Consider the following 24,735-nt stretch of genomic DNA (forward strand, 5'->3'; position numbering starts at 1 on the left):
GATTAGTTCTCCATTATATAAGACGACACAAGGATTGTGGTTCTATTTAAATATTTTTTGCTGTCACACGCTAACAAAATAGTGAAAAGTGAAACGAAACCAGACAAAATTTATATTGTTAACAGATTTGCCGAAAAAATAAAAAAACATGTTGCAGATCTACATTGAGCTAACAGCGTATGTGTAATGACGAATCCTATTCTGAAAAAATAAAAGTAATCAACCACAAAGCACAACTAATTATGCCTTGTTGTGCTATGCGGTTTGGCAATCACTTTCCTTTTGATAGTAGCATACATTTTTGCGGAGATGACTCACTGGATCGGCACATTTCGTTTAACTATTTCTCGGCCCTCCTCTACACCTCCACTCCCTTGGGTTACCGCGGACTACGCTGTAGGATACGGACATTGTAAAAAGGGAAATCTTTGGGTACCATATGTCATGCGCCATGAACTCACGTGTGTGTGTCACGACCGGCAGCAGCTGGCCTTGTAACTCTCGGAGGACTAGTTCCCGGCATGGATGACTCCTCCCTGGGTCTGCATATTGACCCTGTCTCTCATATTACTACTGAAACTGCTCCTTGGATTACAAGAATGAGGTGGCATTAGAGTCCCATTGATGAGGATGGCCTTTACCTCCCAATTGTTTGTGTTTGAGAGGAATAAATATCATAAGCCTAAAATATGAATATATGAGTAATAGTATATAATATTGAGATCACACAACGTATACAGCTTATGTGGTCTCTTTGCGTATTAGATGGATTTTGTATTTACAAAGTTAGGCTATACTGCTGACCTAATAGGCCAACAGTAAAGGGCTATACTATTTTAAAAATATATATATTAATATTGACAACTAGAGAGTTGGAATGTGATCTTTATCATAACACTGACTGAATCATTATTATTCACAATATTTCTGATTAGAATGTAAATCTTAAAGTGTTAAATACACTTCAAATAAAAGTCAGTAGTTCACATATGATATTAGCATCGTTAATGTGGGGTTAAATCGTTCACAATTGTAAAATCGTTGTGGGCTATTAATGGTATTTTAGACACATTGTTCCCCACGGTTATCTCCTCCGTGGGTAATCTACGAACTGCAATTTGAAAAGCCAATGCACTGCACGTCCTGTGTCTGTTTTGCATTTCACCAGACACCGTCAGAAGAACAACACGGAAGTACACATGAAGGGAAGCGCCTGGAAGCCGAGCGTACTTGCGTCCTGCCACGCAGGCACACACAGCAGTCCACCCACCCCGGTGCCAAAGTGGGATAGGCCCGACTTGTCGCACATCCACGTAGTTGGCTATTGCCGTTAGCTGGGTAGGTAGAAGTACTACTACTAACCATTGCTGATGCGTCTTAATTTACGACGTAAACTTTTGTTGTCGGGCTTTTTTAATGAACACGGACTACATTGCGCCAGTTCCTACCAGCGCGCACCGTTTGCTCTTTACTGCTTTAGTTCAAACGTATCTATCTATACACTCCAAACTAGCAATAACATTAGCATGTTGCTAACGATAATGATGATCCGTTAGCCAGCTTAGTGTGTTCTCCATGTATGTGCGTGTATTAAATAACGTAGCCGGGGTAATGAGTTGTAAATGTATGAATGAATACGACCGTAACCTAAATTGCTGTTTTTGTTTTAGTTCAGCCTACGTGAACCTCAGTGCGCCATGGACCTGCCACATCATGGGTACCGACCAAGTAAGAACGATATTCAGTTGTAAATACATTTTATGTGCGTTGGTTGAATCTATTCGTAAGATTCAGAAGCAGGCTCTGTGAACTAGAGTTGTTGGATTGTGTTATAAACGTGTAGACGTCACCAGGGTTAGCGTTACTAGTGCATATGGTTACTGCTTATGGGGATGATGTTCTGACGATGCCTTAGGTTGTGAAAATTGAGAGCGGTAGTTGGTTTGAAGTTTAAACATTAAGATGCATGTCATATTGTGGATGCTTTTATCCAAAGTAAGTGAATACAGTGAGTCCATATATATATATTATTTGCATGGGGGACCCTGTGTGAATCCCTTGCTCTTGTTTTTGATGTATTTCTAGCATTACAATTCATTATTAAACTGCTGGCATCTTCTCCAGCATCTTTATTGTCATTCTAATTAACTTTTTATTGAGCGCTCTTATTTTGTTGTGTTTTTTCTCCAGCAAAGACAAGAGCCCGTGCACCGCCACCATCGACAGACCCCCTGCTGTTTGATGACACCAGCTCCACACAGCCAGCCATGAACAGTCAGGGGTACTACACCCCGGGGTACAGCATGGCAGCACCCGTAGGTGGCCCTCAAGTAGACCCTGCAGGAAACAATCTGTTTGCAGACCCCATGGCCAATGCCGCCATGATGTACGGTTCAACGCTGGCCAATCAGGGAAAGGATATGGTAAACAAAGAGGTAAACACAAATTCCGTTTCGTCTTACAAAATGACTTCTGTGGATGGCTGCCATGTTTAGAGCCGGATTTCTATAGTTACTTGGAACCCGTTACTCAGACTTACTTGTAAATCACTTGGATAAAATGGTCTGCCAAATGACTTCATGTGAAATAGTTGCTTACAGGCAAAATTTAATTTCATCTTTCTTGCATAGCTGATGCAGGTTTTCTTCCCATGAGTTAGAGTTCAAGCCCATCTATTACCGTAGTGATTTGGACTGCATAGGCTGTTTTTCATTTGGTCTTGGCTAGGCCTGGGCAATAAAACAATAAATTATCGTATCGTGATAGACTTTTGATCAATATCAATATAAAACATGTTCAATATATATCGATAAGAGACCGGACCACTGAATCTAGCAGCAGGGTTTGTTACACAAACACGGTTCCATACTTACTTACTTACCATACTTACTTACTTACTTACTTACAATATTTTAGTGTTTTTTTTATTGTTGTATCGACATTTGAGTATTTATCAATGAATAACAGTGGCAGGTCATATTAAGTGTTAAACAGATGTGTTTAAATCCAGCATGGTAATTCCTAGTCTTTTTAGGTTATTACAATTATCAATAGTTATCAATATCGATCAATATGATCACGTTATATCGTGATATGTCTTTCAGCCATATCGCCCAGGCCTAGTCTTGGCCCGAAACAACGTTTTTATTTTAACTTTATTTGAATTTTTTTCTGCTCAGACCCATGGTTTTACCCGCATCCATCCCCACCTTTTCTGGCATTCTGTACTACTAAGAAACCTAGAGAAATAAGATATATTTTGACCTAAGACAGACATTGTCGCCTGATGCTTTAGAATAGTTCTACATGGGTTTTGGTTTGCACTACAATAGGCGCACACACGTTTTTGTTAAACAAATATCCCCACAAAGATGAAGTGTCACTGGGGCAACACTGGGGCCAAGGAAAATATTGACATTTAGTCAGTGAGCAAAATATGTGTTGTAAGTGACTCCCCTGTTTCAGCTCAAATTCTAACCATGCCATTTAAAAAGAAAAAATGCTTTGGGCTGAGAGTTCTAGGAAGGAGGGCTAGGTTTCATCCCCATGGTTATGACCCATAGCAACTTTTTGATACGTTTTTGTGCGCTGTTGAATAAAAGCGTTATAATGAGCGATTTTGTAAGGGTGTGTGTATGTATGTATGTATGTATGTATGTATGTATGTATGTATGTATGTATTATAGTTACCCTCTTGGAAAGTACCAATGTACTTTCCAACAAGCTGAAGCGTCTGACACTGCACCCCTGCATCTCTCCATGGATGATAGCAATAACGTATGATTCACTCAGGGCATGGTACTAACCAACAGGCCTGCACTTGCCGTTTCTAATTAAGTTCATCTTCAAATTCTGCTTTTCAGATCAGCAGATTCATGTCCATGAACAAGCTGAAGTATTTCTTTGCCGTGGACACCAGATACGTCGTGAAGAAACTTATGCTCCTAATGTTCCCATACACACATCAGGTAATCTGGGCTAGTGCCTCTCCAGGCGAGATTGTCTAGTTCACTGCAAGAGGAGGTACAACATATCTAATAACAGACATGGACATTTGTTTTGTTATGTTCAAACCTACATCCAAAAAGATAACCAGCACATTATCAACTCTACAGCATGCCACGTGTCCTTTTATTTACACATTTAACACCATGGCTGATGTCACATGAGGCTAAGCTTAACCATTTCCCACACTCTTCACTTATTTAAGATTGTTAATTATGTCAACAACCTAGCCCCACTGTCCCCTTACAATGTGCACAATACACTTTCACACAATAGCGTGAACTACATGTTTGCCACTGACTGTGCTGCACTGTCTGCAGTTATACTGTTTTGGTCCCTCCAGACCTTAGTCAAACATCTCATACTTTTAGATATTTTAGTTTACATATTTAAGTGCAAAGCAATGGTTAATAATTACACTGTATGATTGTTCATTACTGTTTGGTGTTCGGCCAATTTACCTTACCATGTGCTATCCCAAATCCAACACATCTAAACAATGTGCTTGCAATGACCTATTTTTAGTGTCGTAACTATGTTTAATGTGTGTTTATGTTTGGTTTCTAGGACTGGGAAGTTCGTTACCATCGGGATACTCCTATGACGCCAAGACATGACGTGAACGCACCTGATCTTTACATACCGAGTAATTACGTTTCCATTTTTTCCACACTTTGAGATAGGCCAACTACTTCTGTGTGTTGACTGTCGTGTTTGTCCTTCTAGCAATGGCGTTCATTACATACATTCTGCTTGCTGGAATGGCCCTTGGCATTCAACAAAGGTACATTTTTGACTTTTTTCGAAAGCTAATGGGTGGGGCTAGTTATGGGTGGGGCCAATATTTAATATTTCTAAAGCTGCTCTCCTGGATTAAGTCTTTGTTTTCTGTTTCAGGTTCAGTCCAGAGGTGCTTGGACTGTGTGCCAGTACGGCTCTGGTCTGGATCATCATCGAGGTGCTGGTGATGTTGCTCAGTCTTTACCTGCTCACCGTGCACACAGACCTCTCCACGTTTGACCTCCTTGCTTACAGCGGATACAAATACGTTGCGTAAGGATCACACACACACACACACACACACACACACACACACACACACACACACACACACACACACACACACACACACACACACACACACACACACACACACACACACACACACACACACACACACACAGTTAAGGACACGGCTGTTACAAAGAGGTTTAGCTGGGTGTGGTGTGGCACAGGATAGTTAAGTCAAAATCACTCCCATCACTTATAATTATAATTCAGCTTTATAAGCAAACACATTATTGTGTTTTAAGGATTGATATGCAGGGGTGGAGTTCAGCTCCACCCTGCTACTCCCTCGGATGGGAGTGGAAGTGGTTTTACGTTGGCGTGGTGTTGATGATGTAATGGGTCAGATCACGTTTGCAACATAATCCACTTTCTGAGAAACTAGGGATTGCCTCGACTGCAATTCTCTGAGGAAAGATTATCTTATTACTTATACATTGATTACCTCCTATCTCCAATCATCTGTATTATTATTTGTAGGTATGCTTATATGTTATGTATCCGACAGTATTAATAACAAACTGCAAGAAAAAAAATAATAAATAATAATGTATATAATAGCAATATTTTTGTTTCTCCCTGTGGATTCTAGGATGATTCTCACCGTGTTGAGTGGCTTACTTTTTGGCAGTGATGGCTATTTTGTGGCTCTTGCCTGGTCCTCTTGTGCCATCATGTTCTTTATAGTAAGTATTTCAATCAGTTATTATCTTAAGGTTTTAGTACATTTTGTAATGACTTAATCGGCTACAGTAGACGCTTGCTTCAGCCAGAGGACGGTCGTAAATGTAAACCTAAGTGTTCATCTTTGCCACTGACAGACTGTTGAAGAGAGGTCTAACAAAATTCACATACTAAAAATATTTCACAACAAGCCAACTCTTCCTTACATCTGATTCCTGCAATGCTGCCGATGTGTGGTGGTTGCAGGAACTATGACGAAACAAAACTGGAGAATAGTATTTGGAAGTGGGCTAGACGTACTCATTATGATTGAAACAATATACAGTGGGGTTTATTTCAAATTGTTTTGAGTCTCTATAAAAGATTCTCCCTTGCACGCAGGTTTATTGCAGCTAGTTGAAGCTTGATGCTGATTTAATGATTAGACATAACGCTATTTAACATGATGTTAGTTGTCAAATGTATCATGAGTGACTAACCCTAACCCTTGAACAGAAAAGTTTAATTTAAACTAATTTAATTTATTTGACATGGTTGCATAACCTTAATCCTTTGTTACACTCTCACTGAATTGTCTATTTCATACATATTAAGAGACTGGACATGTGCTGCTGCTGTCCCATTGTGACACTGTGACTACTGTCTTTTTTTTCTTTGTTATGTACAATTCAAAGAATATCTTTTGACTGAAGCAAAATGATGTTCCCCTCCTCAGGCTCGCTCGTTGAAGATGAAGATTCTCTCCTCTCTGTCTTCTGATTCGATGGGTGCGGGAGCCAGTGCAAAACCTCGACTCCGTCTCTATATCACCGTGGCTACCGCTGCCTTTCAGCCATTCATCATCTATTGGCTAACCTCACACTTGGTCAGGTGACAATAAGGGGCAGATCACACCAAAGGCTAATCGTGCTGGATCTAAAAAGACCCCTGTTAGGCCATCAAGACATGTGCTTAATACATTCACAGTTTAATACACCTGCCAGTTATGCGCTCATGTCAACTTATAAAACATAAATGTTGAGCTTCTTGTGAGCTTGTTTGAAGTGTTGATGGCATTTTCATTGATTTACCAGCACAGTAAATGAATATTGCCTACTAAAAGCTTGTTTTTTACAATGTGTGCTTCACTGGGAAATGCGTAAATTTTGATCGACAGCATTTACGTGGAAAAGACTTTCATTGTGATTTTCAAAGATATTTTTTGATTCCATCTTCTCCTTTATGAATATAAAATATTTATAAAATTGTATTCAAACGGTGGTTCCTGGTACTCACAAACCCTCACAATTTACACACATTATCTGAGTATCTTTTTCTAATCACATTTTCATAATCAGAACCATCAGTTGTCTGTCTTGGGTATTATTTTTATTTATCAAAACGGAATGATCAGTTTGTTTTGTTATTGTTTTCTAGAAAAGTATTACTTACCTATTTACTTTAACCGTGTTCAAGCTTTTGTTTATATATATATTAAAAAAAAGGCGTCCTTTACACATGTTTTGTCACCAAAAATATCGCACTTTTTGTGGCCGTGCACGTCTTTTATATTAGACCACCGAGATGTCCGAGATAGAGAAAGAAGCAAAATTAAAGCATACTAAACTGTCAAAATATCTACATGGACGCGCCTCGTGCGCGTAACCTGCAAGGCGTCCTTTTGGTCTCCATGGATACACAGGACGGGACCGAAGTCAGCGAACCTACATGGAATCTTTTAAGTAAACAAAACGATGTTTTAAAGATATTTTCCTGTTCCGTGAGACAGTATTTGGTAGGTAACTTTAACGATTTTATTCGTTAAAAAAAAAATGAAACGTGAGTTCACCAGGTGATTGCAAAAGGCGGATGTAATGTAACTTTATATTGCAGCGCCATTTTCCTATTGAGAATGAGGAGTCACCTTTCGCCGTTTTCAACTCAAAATAGATCATTTAGGCCTACGTGAATCGTGTAGATCAGTGGTTCTCAAACTTTTTACCATGAGTACCACCTTAGAAATGATTTGGCTCTCCAAGTACCACCGGAATTAAAATAAAGTTTACAAAGAAGGCATTAATATTAATAATATGATTTATTATTCACATAACTTTACTTGACTGAACAACCAAGACTATGTAAACCATGTATTGTATTTAAACACTTGCAACGAGACAATACTAACAACAGGTCAGAATATAATGTTTAGGTTTGAAGGAGAATGTAGCCTACTCAGGCACAAATTGAAAATTAAGAATAGTAGGCCCAACTGTGACCTTCTCAAAGTAATCCTGGGGAATGTACCCATAAGAATAATAATAAAAAAGAAATTGGTAATGGCGACTCTGGGCCTATCATGCTTAGTGAGAGGGGTGTGCGTGGCTCTGTTAACAGAGTTCTGTGATGTCTGGGTCGATTGAGGTTAGCTTTAGCCTCAGACTTGGTTCATGATGTTGTGTCGATAAGCTCCACCTGGGTTGCGCAACTTTACCGTGCATTCACGTCGCAGCCGCGATTGCATTTGGATCACGGCAGTGTTTCCCACAGACGGTATTCCATCAAAGTCGCTAACGAAAGCGGCGATTAGTTGATTAAGCCTGGTTAGAACTAGCGCCAACTTCCACTTGAGGCTAAAGCCGTTCCATCAACGCAGTTCAGCCGCGCATTGCTCAGGTTAGTTCAAACCAGGCTCACGTTATCGTGGATTACGCGCGTTCACGAGATATGTAACCAGCCCAGAACCGTGAATGTCGAATCATGGATCAAATGTCCGAAAAGGACCGAGCGGGATCTTTTCCAGCGGCGAACAGAAGCTGCTTGTGGAGGTCTATGAGGAGTAGGCCTACACGCATATAATAGGCCTAACTCAAAAAGGGAACACCGTAACCATTAATAGAAACAGGGAGGCTGCCTGGCACAAAAATCGGCAAATGCATAAGTAGTATTAAGCGTAACATATTTTAATTTAATATTGACCATGGATTTAAAAGCAGGGAGATAGTCTCGAGTTAACGTGTCGGACTTGTACCCGGTCGTCCGGGGTTCTATCCCCACGCAAGTAATACTAATAGGAAGTATTACTAGAGAAATCAAATAACTTTTCATGCCATTTATTTTCCATTTCTTTGAATATTCTTAATTAGGGAATTAATCAAATTAATATAATTAATAAAGGGAATTACAAAATGAAGCCAACGCCAAGAATACTAGGCTACACATTAGAACTCGGGTCGCACGTATCACAGGGCAAGTGCTAGACCATTCACCCAGCCGCTGATTAGGCCTACTGATAACGCGATAATACATAGATTTGTGTAAAAATGTGTTGAACAAATAGCCACAGTAATAATAGATAGCAATTCATTGAATTATTTCATTTGCGTCATTTAATCTTAGACCCTTAGTGAAAATATACGCTGTTTGTAGCCTACTTCATATATGTACATTTATGACAAAATTGTGAGGACTGGGCTTGGCGGAACCTTCTGATGGTACAATTGTTGCTGACAGATGGATTTCTCTGAAACACCGCTCAAGTTAGCCTGACAGTTAACCTGCTCCCGACCAGGTTAGTTTGGTCGGATAAATTGCCATGGTTACTTAGCGGAGATTCCCTTAAGTGACGTTCATGGAACGCAACTCCAGCTGAAAGAAGCCCGGCTTTATGTTTAGCTTGATGGTTGTTTGGTCGGATAAGTTGCCATGGTTACTTAGCGGAGATTCCCTTAAGCCACATTAATGGAACGCAACTCTAGCTGAAAGAAGCCAGGCTAAGCAAAATAAGCCCGGCTTTGGGTTTAGCTTGGTTGATGGAATACCCCAGGTAGCAATGTGTGGCGCCACTGCTTATAATGCTAAAGCCCAGTTCAGACCAAAGATTCGCGACGCAAAGATAAAGATTATGCTTGCAACTCGCAACTCCTTGCGACTCCTTGCGACGAGACGGGCTGAGACGTTCTAAAAAATGGGCAGTTCACACTGCTGCACCGGGCGGCGATTAGTTTTATTTTGGTTGAGAGTAGGCTAGAGTTGCTGTGTTTCGCCATTCTCCACTACTTCTGCATTGTAGCCTAGTAATTCGCTGGAGCTTAGTTTGTTTAGATCCCGCTAGTTGGATACATTGCATTCTTTCGTAGTGGCGACTTCTCGACTGCAAGGGAAGCTCGGCTTCACCTAAAATTTCGAAAATTAAATGGTCAGATATATACTGTTGTTAACATTTCATTGATTAAAAATGTGTTAGAACACGTCCATCTCGAAGACGAGTCCGTTCAGAATCAGCTGCTTATCGCAGGTCGACTGACTCGATTTCCTTCTCATACACTTACGTGTTTAATTTGCGTGTTTAGACAGATGGGCGCGCACACACACGCGCACCAAGCATCACCCGCATTCATTCATTCTTCAACACTCACTCGCGGTAAAACTAGCCTTATAAATCCCCGTTGCGCATGGAACTGCCACATTGGCAGTGTTGTGTTTCACCCAAAAAAATTTTTTTTTAACAAAACTGTCTTCTAAATTAATGAAATAATGGGAAACGAATAAACCATTATAAGCAACGAGTGAACTTAATAAGCGGTCGAAATATTTTTTTCAACCACCGCCTCTTTCCCTTGACGGTGCGCAAAGCCCGCACGGCGCACACAGACAGGTAGCAAAAAGCAAAGCAGTCTCAGCATAAACACACAGTTGTGCGTTAAATTTGTCCATCGGGGAATACGTCAATTCCTCTAATGCTGACGTTTAAAATATATCAGCACCTATTTACCTTGATCTTCAGCTGTAGCCTTGCTGAACTCCCTGCATCCTCGCTGTCTTTATTCATTTTTTCCAGATTCGTATGGCGGTCTTATTATGGTAAACTAGCTCATTGGTGAACACCTCGTCAGGTTTTAAACAGCGACACGCACTCGGAGACAGTAGCCTAAGCCTAAAGAAAGACAGGTCCATAGCTGCTGCACAATGCGTGCCAAGCAGTAGACCTAGTTGGTCTTAAAGGGGGGGAAAGCAAGTTCAAGTTTAACATCGATTTGCAGTGATCACTTGGCTGAAGGGTTTTATATGCGTATTCATTACATAATTAGCGCATTTGAAACTTGTGTGGCCCATGGGTGCGGCTTATTCTGCTTTTTTAAATACATAAATGAAAGGCTTGCGGTTTATCCATGATGCAGCCTGTATGCGGGAAATTACGGTAGGCCCCGACAGGGCGAACCGGACTCCGACTTGAAGCGGCGGTGTCTTCTCCCTTAAGGGGCTTATTTTAGATAATAACCGGCGACGTTTTATAGGCTACATTATTACACGGCTACTTGCCGAAACGAAAAAATAACTTCACACGGTGTGTGAAGTTGTGTGAACCACGTGACTCCTCATTCTCAATTTGAGAATGAGGAGTCACGTGGTTTTTGGAGAGGGGAGGGGTTTGAGCCCATCCGCCATGCTGGTAGCACGGTTGCCAGGAGAAACGTTGTCAGAGCGGCATACAGACAGATGAGGAAACATAGACGCAGAGACGCAGGAGAAATTACGATAGAAATAAATGGAGAATAATAAGGCGAAGGAAAAGGGTCCTTACAGGAACAAACTCACTACCAGCGCCAAGCAGAGGTATGAGGAGAAGCTGTCAGACTTAAACAACGTCGACCCATACGAGCTACCTGCAGCAGAATGGGACAGAGACCTGGACCTTTAACCACCTTGCACATATATGGACATAGTGAACTACTTGGTTTTTGGCATCAGTCAATATACGATGCAAGAATTTAAAAGCCATAAATCGCTAGAAAGCTATGAGACACACCGACACCAACACCGGAAGAGCTAGCAGTATTCTACCGGGAAATCAGCACGACAGGGACAAGATCAGCAATTAGAGTAGAGTGTGCTACCCGAATACTGTGATGAGTTCAGAGACCCTATTCGGCCCATCCGCAGCTTACAGTCTCTGGCTAATGGAAGCGGCCTTGATAGGAGTGACTTGCCTGCGCTGCAGAAGCACTGCCAGACCATAGGGAGCATTGCTGATGTGTCTGAGGAACAGGAAGTGCAGATAGAGAGAAGGACGCGGGGACAGCACAACTGTACGGGCTGGAAGAATCACAGCCTCCTCAATGCATTGTGTTTATGCAACAGACATTAGTTCACCAGCACCCTCCACCATAAAGAGGGTTTGTTATCCTACACGTGGGCCGGGAACAGCAGCCACCAGTTGGGGCATAAAACATGAGGAGACAGCGAGGCAGGCATACACTGCCCAAACAAAGGATCAGCACACCGATCAACAAGTGGAAACTTGTGGGTTTTTTGTCAACCCGGCCTTCCCACAGGTAGGAGCATCGCCAGATGCCATTGTTACTTGCACTTGTTGTGGGAAAGGCTGCATAAAAGTGAAATACCCCGCGAAGTACAAGGACAGCACAATCCTTGGTGCGTACTCATCAGATGACCGCAACTTCTGTCTGCATGCTGTTGATGGTCAGGTGCACCTCAAGAAGAACCACCAGTACTACACCCAGGTCCAGACCCAACTGTTTGTAACAGAGAGTGCCTACTGTGACTTTGTAGTGTGGACATTGAAGGACTGTGTGATTCTGCACATAGCTCCAGACAAAACATTTTGGAATGCACGGCTTCAGAAGGCACAGGACTTCTTTGTGAAGGTGGCTCTCCCTGAACTTGCGGTGCAATATTTCTCGATACCACCTACCTCCCAAGCATCACCTGGCCCCAGTGTGCTTCGTGAACTACAGCCACAGACCGTGGTGAAGAGTCCAAGGAAGCAGTCTGCCCAAAAAGCACCAAAGCGAACAAACGCAGTGTGGTGTCTCTGTGCTGGACCAGAGGAAGGTCAAATGGTGGCCTGTGACAACCAGAACTGTACAATTCAGTGGTATCACTTCCATTGCGTGGGGCTTGTGGACACCCCTTCTGCTGACACTGCATGGTTTTGCCCTTCTTGTGCTGAATAGTGTTGATTGAGTGAGATTGTACATCCATGCACACTTCTTTTTGATTTCTTTATTGCTATTTTTAAATGTTTATTTTTAAATGCACATTGTTCTTTTGCACTGTTTACTGTTTCAACCTTTTGAAATGTTGCACTGTCAATTTCTATTTATTCAATTTATAGTTCTATTTCTATTCTAACAGTTCTCAATAAATAATGTTACGCCATATCATGTTGTTTCAAGAATTTATTTCAACACGAAACAGTAAGGAGGCACTCAAACAACACTTTTACACATATTTGTTAAGGCACAGCAAACTGACAATCTTATCCAACGGCATTAGGTTTTCACCCTCACATTTGATGAGCATGTTCACAGGTACAGTGGAGTGTAAGAATTAAAATTTGTTGCGCACAACACCAATCACCCTCTCAACATGAATCCTGAGATGTGCTATGGCCCTAGTCTCCTCCACATCTTTCGCATCCAGCTGTGCACGACCCCTTGTGAACGTAGGTACCTTAACTTCAGCACACATCATACCCACACTTTCCCTGATATTAAAGCACCTATCTGCCAGCACAATGTCACCTGGCAACAGTTTGTTGAGGAAACCACTTTGCTCTGTTATACGTTTGTCACTAGTGCGCCCACCCTTGGGATATGAAAGAAATTACACCCTTTAGGTGTAAGGGTGTAATTAGGTACTTCATGGTGTATGCATGTTTATACTGAGAGAAAGTCTGTGCCCATGCCAGTACATTTGAGGGTTTTTCAATAATCACCTCGAAACAATCCACAATGGCGGCTACATTTTTCCCGAACGATTCCACGAACTGGTGTGGCATACTCGTCAATAAACAGTCTCTGCTTGGCCAGTGCACTAATGGACACAGCCGTGCATACATCACTCCAAGGGTATGGTGAAAGGCATCACTGACTGTTGTCCTGTGTACCCGAAACAGATGGCTGATGTGCTTTACTGGCAGGTCTAGTCTGAGGCGCATTAGAGTCAACAGGACAAGCTGGAAGGGTGAGAGTTTCTTCATCCTACCTTGAGGCAGATATGGGGTGAGACTGCATAGAAGTGTCTGAAACATTACATAGCTTGCAAGTCCTGTGTAATACTTCACTATGTTATCATCACCACTCAAATTTCTCATTCATCCGGTACTCATCAAGCTCCTCCTTCAGCTCTCTGTTTTCCTCCAAAAGACTGTTGATTACATCTCCTCTAGATGTGCAGAGTCCACATTCCAGGTCCTGTGCTGGGGATGGAGGCCGCTGCTCCTCTGTCGGGGATGGCGGCCGCTGCTCCTGTGCTGGGGATGGCGGCCGCTGCTCCTCTGTCGGGGATGGAGGCCGCTGCTCCTCTGTTGGGGATGGCGGCCGCTGCTCCTCTGTCGGGGATGGCGGCCGCTGCTCCTGTGCTGGGGATGGAGGCCGCTGCTCCTCTGTCGGGGATGGAGGCCGCTGCTCCTCTGTCGGGGATGGAGGCCGCTGCTCCTCTGTCGGGGATGGAGGCCGCTGCTCCTCTGTCGGGGATGGAGGCCGCTGCTCCTCTGTCAGGGATGGAGGCCGCTGCTCCTGTGCTGGGGATGGAGGCCGCTGCTCCTCTGTCGGGGATGGAGGCCGCTGCTCCTCTGTCGGGGATGGAGGCCGCTGCTCCTCTGTCGGGGATGGAGGCTGCTGCTCCTGATGCTCTGCCAGCGGTGGCACTTGCTCCTGGCGCTGGGTCCTGCTGCGCATTACATGCCGCTGATATCTCCATCTGTTGGCTTGACATCACTGTGGCCTAACCGCAAAGATGGTGTCCAGTCAGGGTGGTTCTCCACCATCTCATATGATGGTTTACCTAGAACAGAATAATTCGATTATGAAAACTCAATGTAATCAATGCTTTAATTACAATCAATGCTTTAATGCAATGTACAATGTACAATCAATGCTTCAATCAATGCTTTAATGCAATGTAATCAATGCTTTAAGCTTTTACAGAAAATGTGTTAGTTAAGCTCAAAACAATCATGGGAAACACTAATGTCATGAACTGAATCTCAACTAGTTTTGTTTAAAACAACATTAATGGTTGGGCCATCGAGCATTTTCTAAGAAGCAACAGTTTGTTAGGTAGCTAGCTAGCTGCTAGAAAACAACTTCAGATGCACTTCAGGGTTCGCACCAACATAAGGTACACTTCGTGGCTTTAAGAGACGACAACATAAACAAATTTAAAGACATTTTTAGAGAACGTACCTGAGTGAAAATGCAGAGAACACACTCTTATCGACTGGGGAATGTTATCGAAAGTAAGGTCCTTTCTTCTGATTGCAGCCACCCAAGAAATCCGACGTCTCCTCGTGATGTCGGATACTTGCTCTCCTAAGTGCGTTCTCCATTTAGGGAACCTAAAAAACTAGCTTCACTTAACATTGAAACGTGTCGCGGGGCGAAGTGCGGTGTGAACACACCTTTACGGTTTCCTCGGCGATCGTGTGAGCCATTGGAGCAGTTTTTAACGCAGCAGTTGCTTCCAGGCATTGTTAAAACAGTAAAGAATTTCAACAACCTCCTCTGCTAGCAGCTACCGTGTCAACAATAACGCAAAGCTCAGCTGCACTCGGAGGGGCGTACCTACCAACATGGCGGAAAGGGGGGGGGGCTTACACGGCTTACTGTGCCGTGACGTCAACTCCTCATTCCTAAATGAGAACACAATTCGGTGTTTAGCTAGGCTAGTTGCACACGTCTTTTTTATGTAGACTAGCCTAGTCAAGGCCTGCGGTTCGATTAATACTTTTCTATTAGATGTAGGTACCCAATGTGTTCGCGTTATCCATACAGCATGGCCTTTTCATGCATTTTAATTGCCCATAGATAGGCTACACCAGCGGTCCCCAACCACCGGGCCATTCAGCTCTTAGCAGATCTTAGCTAGATTCCTGACCGGGCCGCCGGCGGCGGAACCCCGACCGCGGAGCCCCCCGGCGGCGGAGCTAAGATCTGAATATTAGCCCCAGCTTGATGATTCGGATCTTAGATTATGGTAGGTGAAAAGTTTGGACCCCTGGGCTACACTATCCATTGGAAATTGACACAGTTTCTCGTCGGTGAGTTCGCTTTAGCACTACAGGCATCATGCACTTAGCACGTGATCAGACCACCAGAGTTGTTGGTCGTAGCAGATTGAGACTAGTGCCGCGGTCAGTCGACCGCCTATTTATTTTTGTTCTCCCGTCAAACGGCTCACTGTAAGTTCACCTCCGCACAAGTCTGTGCGCTGTGCGCGCCCTGCTGGTTAATCTGCTATGCTCTTTCTTCCCCCTCCCCCCGCCTTCACTGCTTTGATATGAGCAATGGCTGAGGCAGGTGAGTCCTCCGAATCAAGTCGAGTATTTCAGGCCAACTGGTAAAGGAGTGTCACGGCTTTCAAACACACAAACCATAAAGCCTATGGACGCCTCAGAACGGACTAGTCAACGCGCTGCGGCATCACTCGGGCAGGTTGGTGTGTGTGTGTGTGATATCAAAGTAACAAACTCAAAGCCGATGCATGCGTCCAAAACTATTCGTTCAAAACTAAATAAACAACAAAAACAGCGTCCCTTATTCGCTTTAAATACTTTATTTACCGCGCCGTATTAATTCCCAAGTTTTGAAAAGAAAAGAAAGTATTTGAAGCGAATAAGCGACGACACACACGCACGAACACACGTGCACGCACGTTCATTCACGCAAGCAGGCACCCACTACAACCTGGAGAGGCTGTAAATGCTTTTAAAAATGATAATGGCTATAGACAATTTTTGACAGGTTACAAATTCTCCCAATTTACTTACTATTCCTCTGTACATATTTGTTTTTTCCTGCATTTTACAGATTTGTGAGGAGTTTTTCTGTATTACAAACAAAGATCTACTCGGAACATTCAGAGCTGCTGTAGAAAAATATGCGCCCCTACTGCTGAGTTTGTACCGCGCCCGAAAAACAGAGTTTGGCAAGGATCTGAAGGAGATACTGAGAAAGCTTGATGATGAGGTGTGTGCACAGTACAGCACCAAACAATACTTTTGCCCAGATGAAATTCAATCTTTTGAATTACAATTAGTCTTGCTATTATTAGAGCTATCTTTCTGTTTTTTCTTTTTTTCTTTGAGACCACCAACATCGTCAGACACGGCAAGGAAGCAGCCATGAAAGGACTTCCTGTGTTCCTGCGTGAAGATCCTAATCTACTTTTCAAGCAGTGTCTTGTAAGTATTAATGGTCATTAATATAAATTTTACAAGCATAGAGATACAATTGTAAAATGAAGATACTGTAATTGAAAATACTAGAAAATCTGAAAGTTTATTTCTGTTTCGCCCTCGGACTGCTTGAGAGAGGGAAGGGAAGTTAATTGCCTGTCTTATATAAAAGCTTATTGGTTGTGAAGTGAGTCCCTCTAGCACATTTGACAGGGGTTTCAGATTATACCATGAGGAAGATGCTGCTTTGATATACAGGTTGTTGTCGGCAGATGTTAGACCGAGGCTACCTGCTTTGGCTAGAACTAGGGGGCTAGATCACAGCCATATCACTCACCACCTGTCAGGTCATTCTTTTGATACTAGTGATTAGGTCTAGGCCTCTACAGGCTACAAGCTATTCTTTTTCTTACAGTCCGAGTCAAATGTTCTGGGCCACATAACTACAAGGGTGATATACTCTTCTACATTGGGTTGGAACCATTTCCTTGGTTTTGTGGACATTGCAGGTTATGCTGGTGAGCTGGCACGCATCTCACAGGGGTGAATTATACCATAGATTATAGATAGATAGATTATACCATGAGGGAAGATGCTTTTATTGAGCTGGCTCCTCTTTGCTCTTTTATCTGTTTAAATGTGCGCTATGCATGATGGTGGAAGTTCAGTTTGTATTATTTGTTTAAATTTCTTGGTTGATGCTTTTGCAGAACAGAACGTAGAGTAGGTTTAAAGTTTAGGATCACTTTGAATGTTCTTGTTTTCAATGGAAACACACATGAGTTATCCTGCATAGGAAATATAGGAGACCAAATCCTGTCTTTATTAATTTTTTCCAGATTCATATGGCGGTCTTATCATGGTAAACTAGCTCATTGTCAGGTATTTAACAGCGACACACCCTCGGAGACAGTAAAGAAAGACGGGTCCGAGCTGCTACGCGCGTTTGATGTGCTCTCACCGTTCTCATGCGCACAATTGTTTTTTTAATACATAAATTAAAGGCTTGCGGTTTGTCCACGATGCGGCCTATATGCGGGAAATTACGGTAGTGTAGTTTACATAGTTTTCATAAGTTATCAGCCTACGTGCTGCTGAGAAGACCAGAGTTTTTTTACAACAACCTCAGGGGTCGCATAGCTATTGGATCATGAGGAGATATTAGCTGAATGCTAGGAAATGTTATTTGTTTAAAGGTCCCATGGCATGCTATTTTATGGATGCTTTAATAAGGTGTTAGTGGGCCCCTAATACAGTACTTGAAGACGTTTAAGAAATTCATCCTTGGTGCAGAGTTACAGCCACTACGAGCCAGTCCCACAATGAGCTCTCCACAAACGTGCCGTTTTTAGAGGCGGGTCAAGGTGGAGGGTGGGGGTGTGGCCCTGAGCAGCTTGCAGCCACGGTACCATGCGCTAGTGTTTACAGTGGAACACTGAACACTCCGGGTGCTCCGGCGGGAGTCCTGGAGCTCTATATCTAAATAATATTATATTTAGATATATATATATTATCATGGTCAAAAGCTGTTTGCGCCTCCGTATGATATTATGAATCTCAAACGACTGCGACGGGTTCTCAGACGCCTCTGGTTCTTCCACTTCCACGTCAATATTAAGTAGGCTACAGACTCAACAGAGAAATTAAATGGAGGAGAAGGGGATTGTTGCCCGCGATTGTTGCCCGGGGTTGTCTGCGTCGGGTTGGTTGAGAAGGAATTGGGAACCGCGACATGGAGGAGAAAAGGATTGTTGCCCAGGATTGTCCGTCGGAGCCCCGTGGAACGCTGGCCGCCCCCGGGGCTGCCCGCCCAGCCCTGCTGCCACGGCAGCGGTCCGTCTGAGCCCCGCTGCCCGCTGGCCACCCCCGGGGCTACCTGCTGAACGCTGGCCAACCCCGGGGCTGCCCGCCCAGCCCCACTGCCCGCTACAGCGGGGCTCCGACGGACAATCCTAGGAATCAATCCTTTTTTCCTCCATGTCGCGGTTCCCAATTCCTTCTCAACCAACCCGACGCAGTCTAGTCTTTTCACCAAATGGGAGCTACATGCAAGCTTGCGTTATTGAGTTGCATGTTCTGCGCCATGAAGGCCGCCTCATACCTCCGGATCCGGACGAAATTTGTCCGTCCGTACTAAACGTTGTCTCCGGGACTACCCTTCATACCTCCGTCCGGTTTCAGTGTTATGGATGTTACGCAAAACAACCTCTAGAGGGCAGTGACTGTCGTATATAAAATGACCGGCATCGACAATCGCAAACATGGTATCTGTAGAGGAGATGATTATGCTCTGTGTCATCCGGCACAAAGTGTACGTGGAGGTGGCATGTGGCACCCCTCACCAACCTGAAGATTCTCTGCTCAAAATTTAAATTCAAAAAAGTTTTATTAGCATAAAAAATATACATTTGCATTGCAAGTGTATAAAACGTTAAAGTATAAAACGTTAAATACAAAATATATATACATATCAGTTATTATAGGCCTACTACTCTCGTGGTTGGGACTTCTGCCTCTACTGCCGCCTCGGTCTCCGGTGGTAGTGCTCCGGTTTGTCCGGAGCACTCCGGATTCGTAAGCTCAGAGGCGACGGACCCACTGACGGACGACCTCCGGGACCAGACAAAAGCGTCCATGTCCGTATTTACCGTAGGGTGTGAATGGGCCTTTACACCAACAGCGGAACGGTTATCCAAATAACAAAGAACACTTGCGTTACAGTGTGTATTCACACACACACATGTGGTGCTCGCACGGTCCTAGCTCATTGTCTCATTGGCGGGCCAAATTCTCTGGGCGGGCCAAGCAGAGAAAGGGGAGGTAACATGGCCCCATATGACGTCATATGGGGCCGGAAGCCAAATCGAAGCGTTTCAGCGATCCTTTTTTCAAAGACGGCGCAAGATAGCTACTTCTCGGTTTACACCTAACGCAATTTCTAGCTACTGGGGGACCATAGGGAGGCTAGGGGAACTCGACTTAATGTTAGAAAACCACAAAGTGAAAATTTTTAAATGGCTTATAATTCATAGGGCTCCTTTTTAGGTATAGGCCCATTTGATTGTTGTTTCTGCTGATCAGGTGCACCAACCCATTGCAGCAGCAAATTTGATGATGGAGGTGTGATTGCTGCTCTGCAGCGGGTGCATCACATAGCCCTGGGCAGAGCCGTATATAGAGAGAGTTCTGCCAACTGAAATCATGGGTGCCATCTTGTAAGTCCTGTGCTTCAAGTACCAATAATGACATTCAAGAACACCATCGAGTGTAAGATTGCAAATCAATAACACAAACCATCTTCATTATCAACAATACTGTAAAATGTTTTCATATTGTGGGTTAATTTGCCCTCAAATTCAAGCTTTCTGCCCGAGTTCATCTCCATCAGAAAATAGTTCCTATAGTAAAAGCGCCTCGTTCCTACTGCGCAAGTGAAACAATGTAACAGTTGAACGTTGTTATGGAAACTAGGCTCATGAAAGTAGTTTCAGCTAGTTAGTGTAGCGATACTTTCTGTAATTAGGCACATTATTTTTGTCCGTTCTTTCACCAGGCATTTAAACACACTCTAAAAATGGGAATTGACCAATCAGAGTGCTTGCTTAAACTTGTGTGTTATTGAATACCACATTAAGTCAGCTTTACAAATTTTCTAATTTTTCCCATGGACAGCACCAGATAGGCTTGAATGAAGGGGATATGGATCAGTATACACCGGAATGGTCCTTCAACAACAAAGCTAAAATGACAGACAACTTCATATTGGATATGACAATCCAATTTGAGATGCCTGGCTCCCTACAAGACATGTAGTATGTGATGTGAGTTTGAATTGAAAATCATATTTCTTAATGTCCTCAAACAGGAAACTGATCCAGATGACGTGGCTGCCAAGGGAGTCACTGTGGGAATTCTGTATGTCCTGTGTGGCTGAAGCCTCATCCCCCAAGATCCAAAACATCGCACTCATCTTAGAGGAATCCATAGTAGTAAAGGACCTTCCGGATACTCCCATGGCCTACCTTCTCGGCCTCCTTTATGCACTCAATGTTTCCTATCCGGAGGACCTTAAGTACACCTTTGAAACACGTGTTCCTGGATAATGGCCCAAAATGCTCTGTGTGCGATCTCTAAAGAAAAAGCTTTGTCTTGTCTAAACGTTGCAAAAAGAAAAGTGAAATAAAGAAACAGGTTTTCCCTCTTGGAGTCAGCTCTGATTAGCAGCTGTGAAATTTGTTTACATAATTGTTAATTGTTTTGTGTTGTGTTCTCAGACTAATTGCTGGTTAATAACTCAAAAGTTTGTAAAATGTGTGTTACACCCATTTGTAAGTTATGTAGTTATTGCTAATAAGGCAACGTGAAATTTGACATTGATTTATTTTATTTATATTTTTCTACATTGTTACATTGCTACATTGATTGTTCTAGCAAAATGTTAATGCAGAATGTATTTTCAAGTTAGACCTGTGAAGCCATACGTGTCAAGACAGCTGTGAATGACATGTTATGTGAATTTTAACATAACTTTTTCATGTTAATTCTCTTGATGCCCATAGTCATCTCTGACCAGCAGCTGGTAAACTAATGTTTTAAGTGTTTATCACACATTTTATTGTCTTAAATTGTATTTTAGATGCATCTGAGCAGGGATTATTGTTCTAGCATAAGTGTAACTGCAGAATGTTTTTCAAGTTATACCTGAATATTTGGCCATATTGTTGAATTTGAAATTCACACTTTGATCACTGACTAGCAGCTGTGAATGACATGTCATGTGAAATTTAACACTGAACTTTTTCATGTTAATTCTCTTGATGCCCATAGTCATCTCTGACCAGCAGCTGGCAAACTAATGTTTTAAGTGTTTATCAAGTGAAGAATGGGGAGATCGCGCACTAGGGCTGAGAAGTTCCAAAAGTATTTTAAAAGCCGAAACAACAATTACAGGACACATAAACAAGGGGAAACGTTTCGGGTCTAGCCCTTCATCCGTGTTCCTTGTACGTGATGCGTCACAGGGCGCAGCGGCCTTTTATAGGCTCGCCTGCCAATCACCCCAAGACACATGAGTGTGTTTGGGGTCACAGTGTATCCAAATCACCAAAGTTACACCACAGGTACTATAATATCACGATTATATACAAACATGTACAGGAGATATAACATTTGTATACAGAAACATAATCACATTTTAATAGTGATACCATATTTAAATTAAAATTAAAAATATATATATATTAAACATAATATTTAGAAAAAGGTACACATCACCCTTATCAAAAGCAATATCATCATAGCATTAGGTTAGCTTGCGTCCATGTTGGCCTAGTCCATTATTCAACCAACTATTCTAATTACAACAGTTACAGCGAACATGTTAAGGTAAATTCATCATTGATACCACAGAGACGGTCTCCTAAGACCAGTTCAGACCAAAGATTCGCGACGCAACGAGACTCTTTTGGGACGTCGCAGGGGAAAAGTTGCAGCAGTGTGAACTGGTCGTCGCAAGTTGCAAGGAGTCCCCAAAGATTGAACATGTCAAATCGTCGGGTCCAGTTTTAGAACGCAACGATGTGGCTATTTCTCTTCAGCCAATCAGGACACAGCACAACAATTTAGGCTTATTAAATACAAGTTGTAGATGCTAACGGTATTATCTTTGGTTTTACACCGCACTTATTTAACATGCCCTGCAAATGTATAAATCAGTGTTCGAATTACGTGGGAGCCAGAGGGAACCGAGCTTCCAAAAAGGCAAAGTCAAAAAAATGAGGGGTCTCATATCTGAAGGTGTCTGCCATATTTGGCATTGTAATTTCATCTTAAACAACACTCATCCATCCCCGTGCAGTCTCTTACCATTAAAAAAATGGTAAGAGACTGCCCCTCCCCCCCACAGTCAACATTTACACCCGCGGACCCTGCTATGTAGGCCTATGCATTACAAGATTCTACAGAATCTCACGCCAGTAATGTAATGCATTACTGAACTGGTCGTAGGAGACCATTCGGGAACCATGCCTATGTAGGTAAACAAATGATACGTCTAAACGTAAAAAAATATATTCTATAAAAAAAATTATATAAAAAAAAAATATATATAAAAAAATATATTTAAAAAAAAATGTATATAAAAAAAATTAAATTAAAAAAAAATTATATAAAAAAAATTATAAAAAAAATATATATTAAAAAAATATTATATTAAAAAAATTATTAATTAAAAAAAAAAATTGGACCTGCGCACAAATGTTTTTTTTTGGACCTGCGCGCGCATCTTTTTTTGGACATGCGCACGCGCATCTTTTTTTGGACATGCGCGCGCAGGTCCAAAAAAAGATGCGCGTGCGCATGTCAAAAAAAAGATGCGCACGCAGATCAAAAAAAAGATGCGCGTGCGCATGTAAAAAAAAATAGATGCGCGCGCAGGTCCAAAAAAAGATGCGCGTGCGCATGTCAAAAAAAAGATGCGCGCGCAGGTCCAAAAAAAAACATTTGTGCGCAGGTCCAATTTTTTTTTTATTATTATTTTTTTAATTTATAATTTTTTTTATATATATTTTTTTTATATAATTTTTTTTAATTTCTTTTATAGAATTATTTTTTTTTATACATTTTTTTAAATATCTTTTTTTTATAAAAAAAAATTTCAGATATTTTTTTTAATCTGTTTTTATATATATTTATATATATTTTTATAATTATTATTTTTTTATTATTTAATAATAGGTAAGACCGCACGGGGATGGATAATGAGCGTTGTCAGACACCTTCAGATATATGAGAGACCCCCTCAGTTTTTTGACTTTGTTGCCTTTTTGGGAGCTTGGTTCCCTCTGGCTCCCACGTAATTCGATTTATACATTTCAGAGCTGCCAACTTGCACGGTGCACCGTGTGACACACGTTTTTGCCTGCTTACACACGCCACACATCCAATTTCTCACGGCCAAAAAAACAAAAAACACGCGTCCCCCCCCCCCCCCCCGTCAATCCCGATCGTCGGTCCCCCGTCCCCCCCGTCAACAATCACGATCGCCCCCCCCCCCCCCCCCACAGTCAACATTTAAGCCCAGTTCAGACCAAAGATTCGCGACGCAACTGCTTGCAACTCGCAACTCCTTGCGAGTCCTTGCGGCGAGACGGGCTGAGACGTTCTAAAAACGGGGCAGTTCACACTGCTGCACCGGGCGGCGACGGCAGGTGGTCTCCCTAGCAACTGTGAACGCTCTGGCACAGCTGAGAGCCGCATCAGCATCACTTTCATCCTGCTAAAAAGTAACCTAACTTAGGTTTGCGATTAGTTTTATTTTGGTTGAGAGTAGGCTAGAGTTGCTGTGTTTCGCCATTCTCCACTACTTCTGCATTGTAGTAATTCGCTGGAGCTTAGTTTGTTTAGATCCCGCTAGTTGGATACATCGCATTCTTTCGTAGTGGCGACTTCTCGACTGCAAGGGAAGCTCGGCTTCCCCTAAAATTCCCCGAAAATTAAATGGTCAGATATATACTGTTGTGTTAACATTTCATTGATTAAAAATGCGTTAGAACACGTCCATCTCGAAGACGAGTTCGTTCAGAATCAGCTGCTTATCGCAGGTCGACTGACTCGATTTCCTTCTCATACACTGACGTGTTTAATTTGCGTGTGTTTAGACAGATGGGCGTGCACACACACGCGCACGAAGCATCACCCGCATTCATTCATTATTTTAAACACTCACTCGCGGTAAAACTATGTTTTCTCACGATCAAATACTCATCAATCCTAAAAGTAATGGGCTTGTACACGATGTC

At 42.6% G+C, this 24,735-nt stretch overlaps 1 protein-coding gene and 1 long non-coding RNA gene across 2 annotated transcripts; both read left to right on the forward strand.

Moving 5' to 3' along the window:
- Nucleotides 1-1,201: 1,201 nt before the first annotated feature.
- Nucleotides 1,202-7,006, forward strand: yif1a (Yip1 interacting factor homolog A). Its single transcript, XM_084469367.1, has 9 exons — nucleotides 1,202-1,338; nucleotides 1,671-1,728; nucleotides 2,191-2,435; nucleotides 3,864-3,968; nucleotides 4,573-4,651; nucleotides 4,732-4,789; nucleotides 4,903-5,058; nucleotides 5,666-5,759; nucleotides 6,473-7,006. Exons 2-9 carry the CDS (start codon nucleotides 1,698-1,700, stop codon nucleotides 6,629-6,631), a joined length of 927 nt encoding a protein of 308 aa, XP_084325493.1. The 5' UTR covers nucleotides 1,202-1,338; nucleotides 1,671-1,697; the 3' UTR covers nucleotides 6,632-7,006.
- An 8,679-nt stretch (nucleotides 7,007-15,685) lies between these two features.
- On the forward strand, nucleotides 15,686-20,959 carry LOC311345518. Its single transcript, XR_014633683.1, has 4 exons — nucleotides 15,686-15,799; nucleotides 16,569-16,727; nucleotides 16,847-16,942; nucleotides 20,802-20,959. It is a non-coding gene; the product is annotated as an uncharacterized lncRNA (long non-coding RNA).
- The last annotated feature ends 3,776 nt before the right edge of the window (nucleotides 20,960-24,735 follow it).

This window comes from Micromesistius poutassou (genome assembly GCF_964030765.1).
Source record: "Micromesistius poutassou genome assembly, chromosome: 6".
In the NCBI taxonomy this organism is placed as follows: domain Eukaryota; kingdom Metazoa; phylum Chordata; class Actinopteri; order Gadiformes; family Gadidae; genus Micromesistius; species Micromesistius poutassou.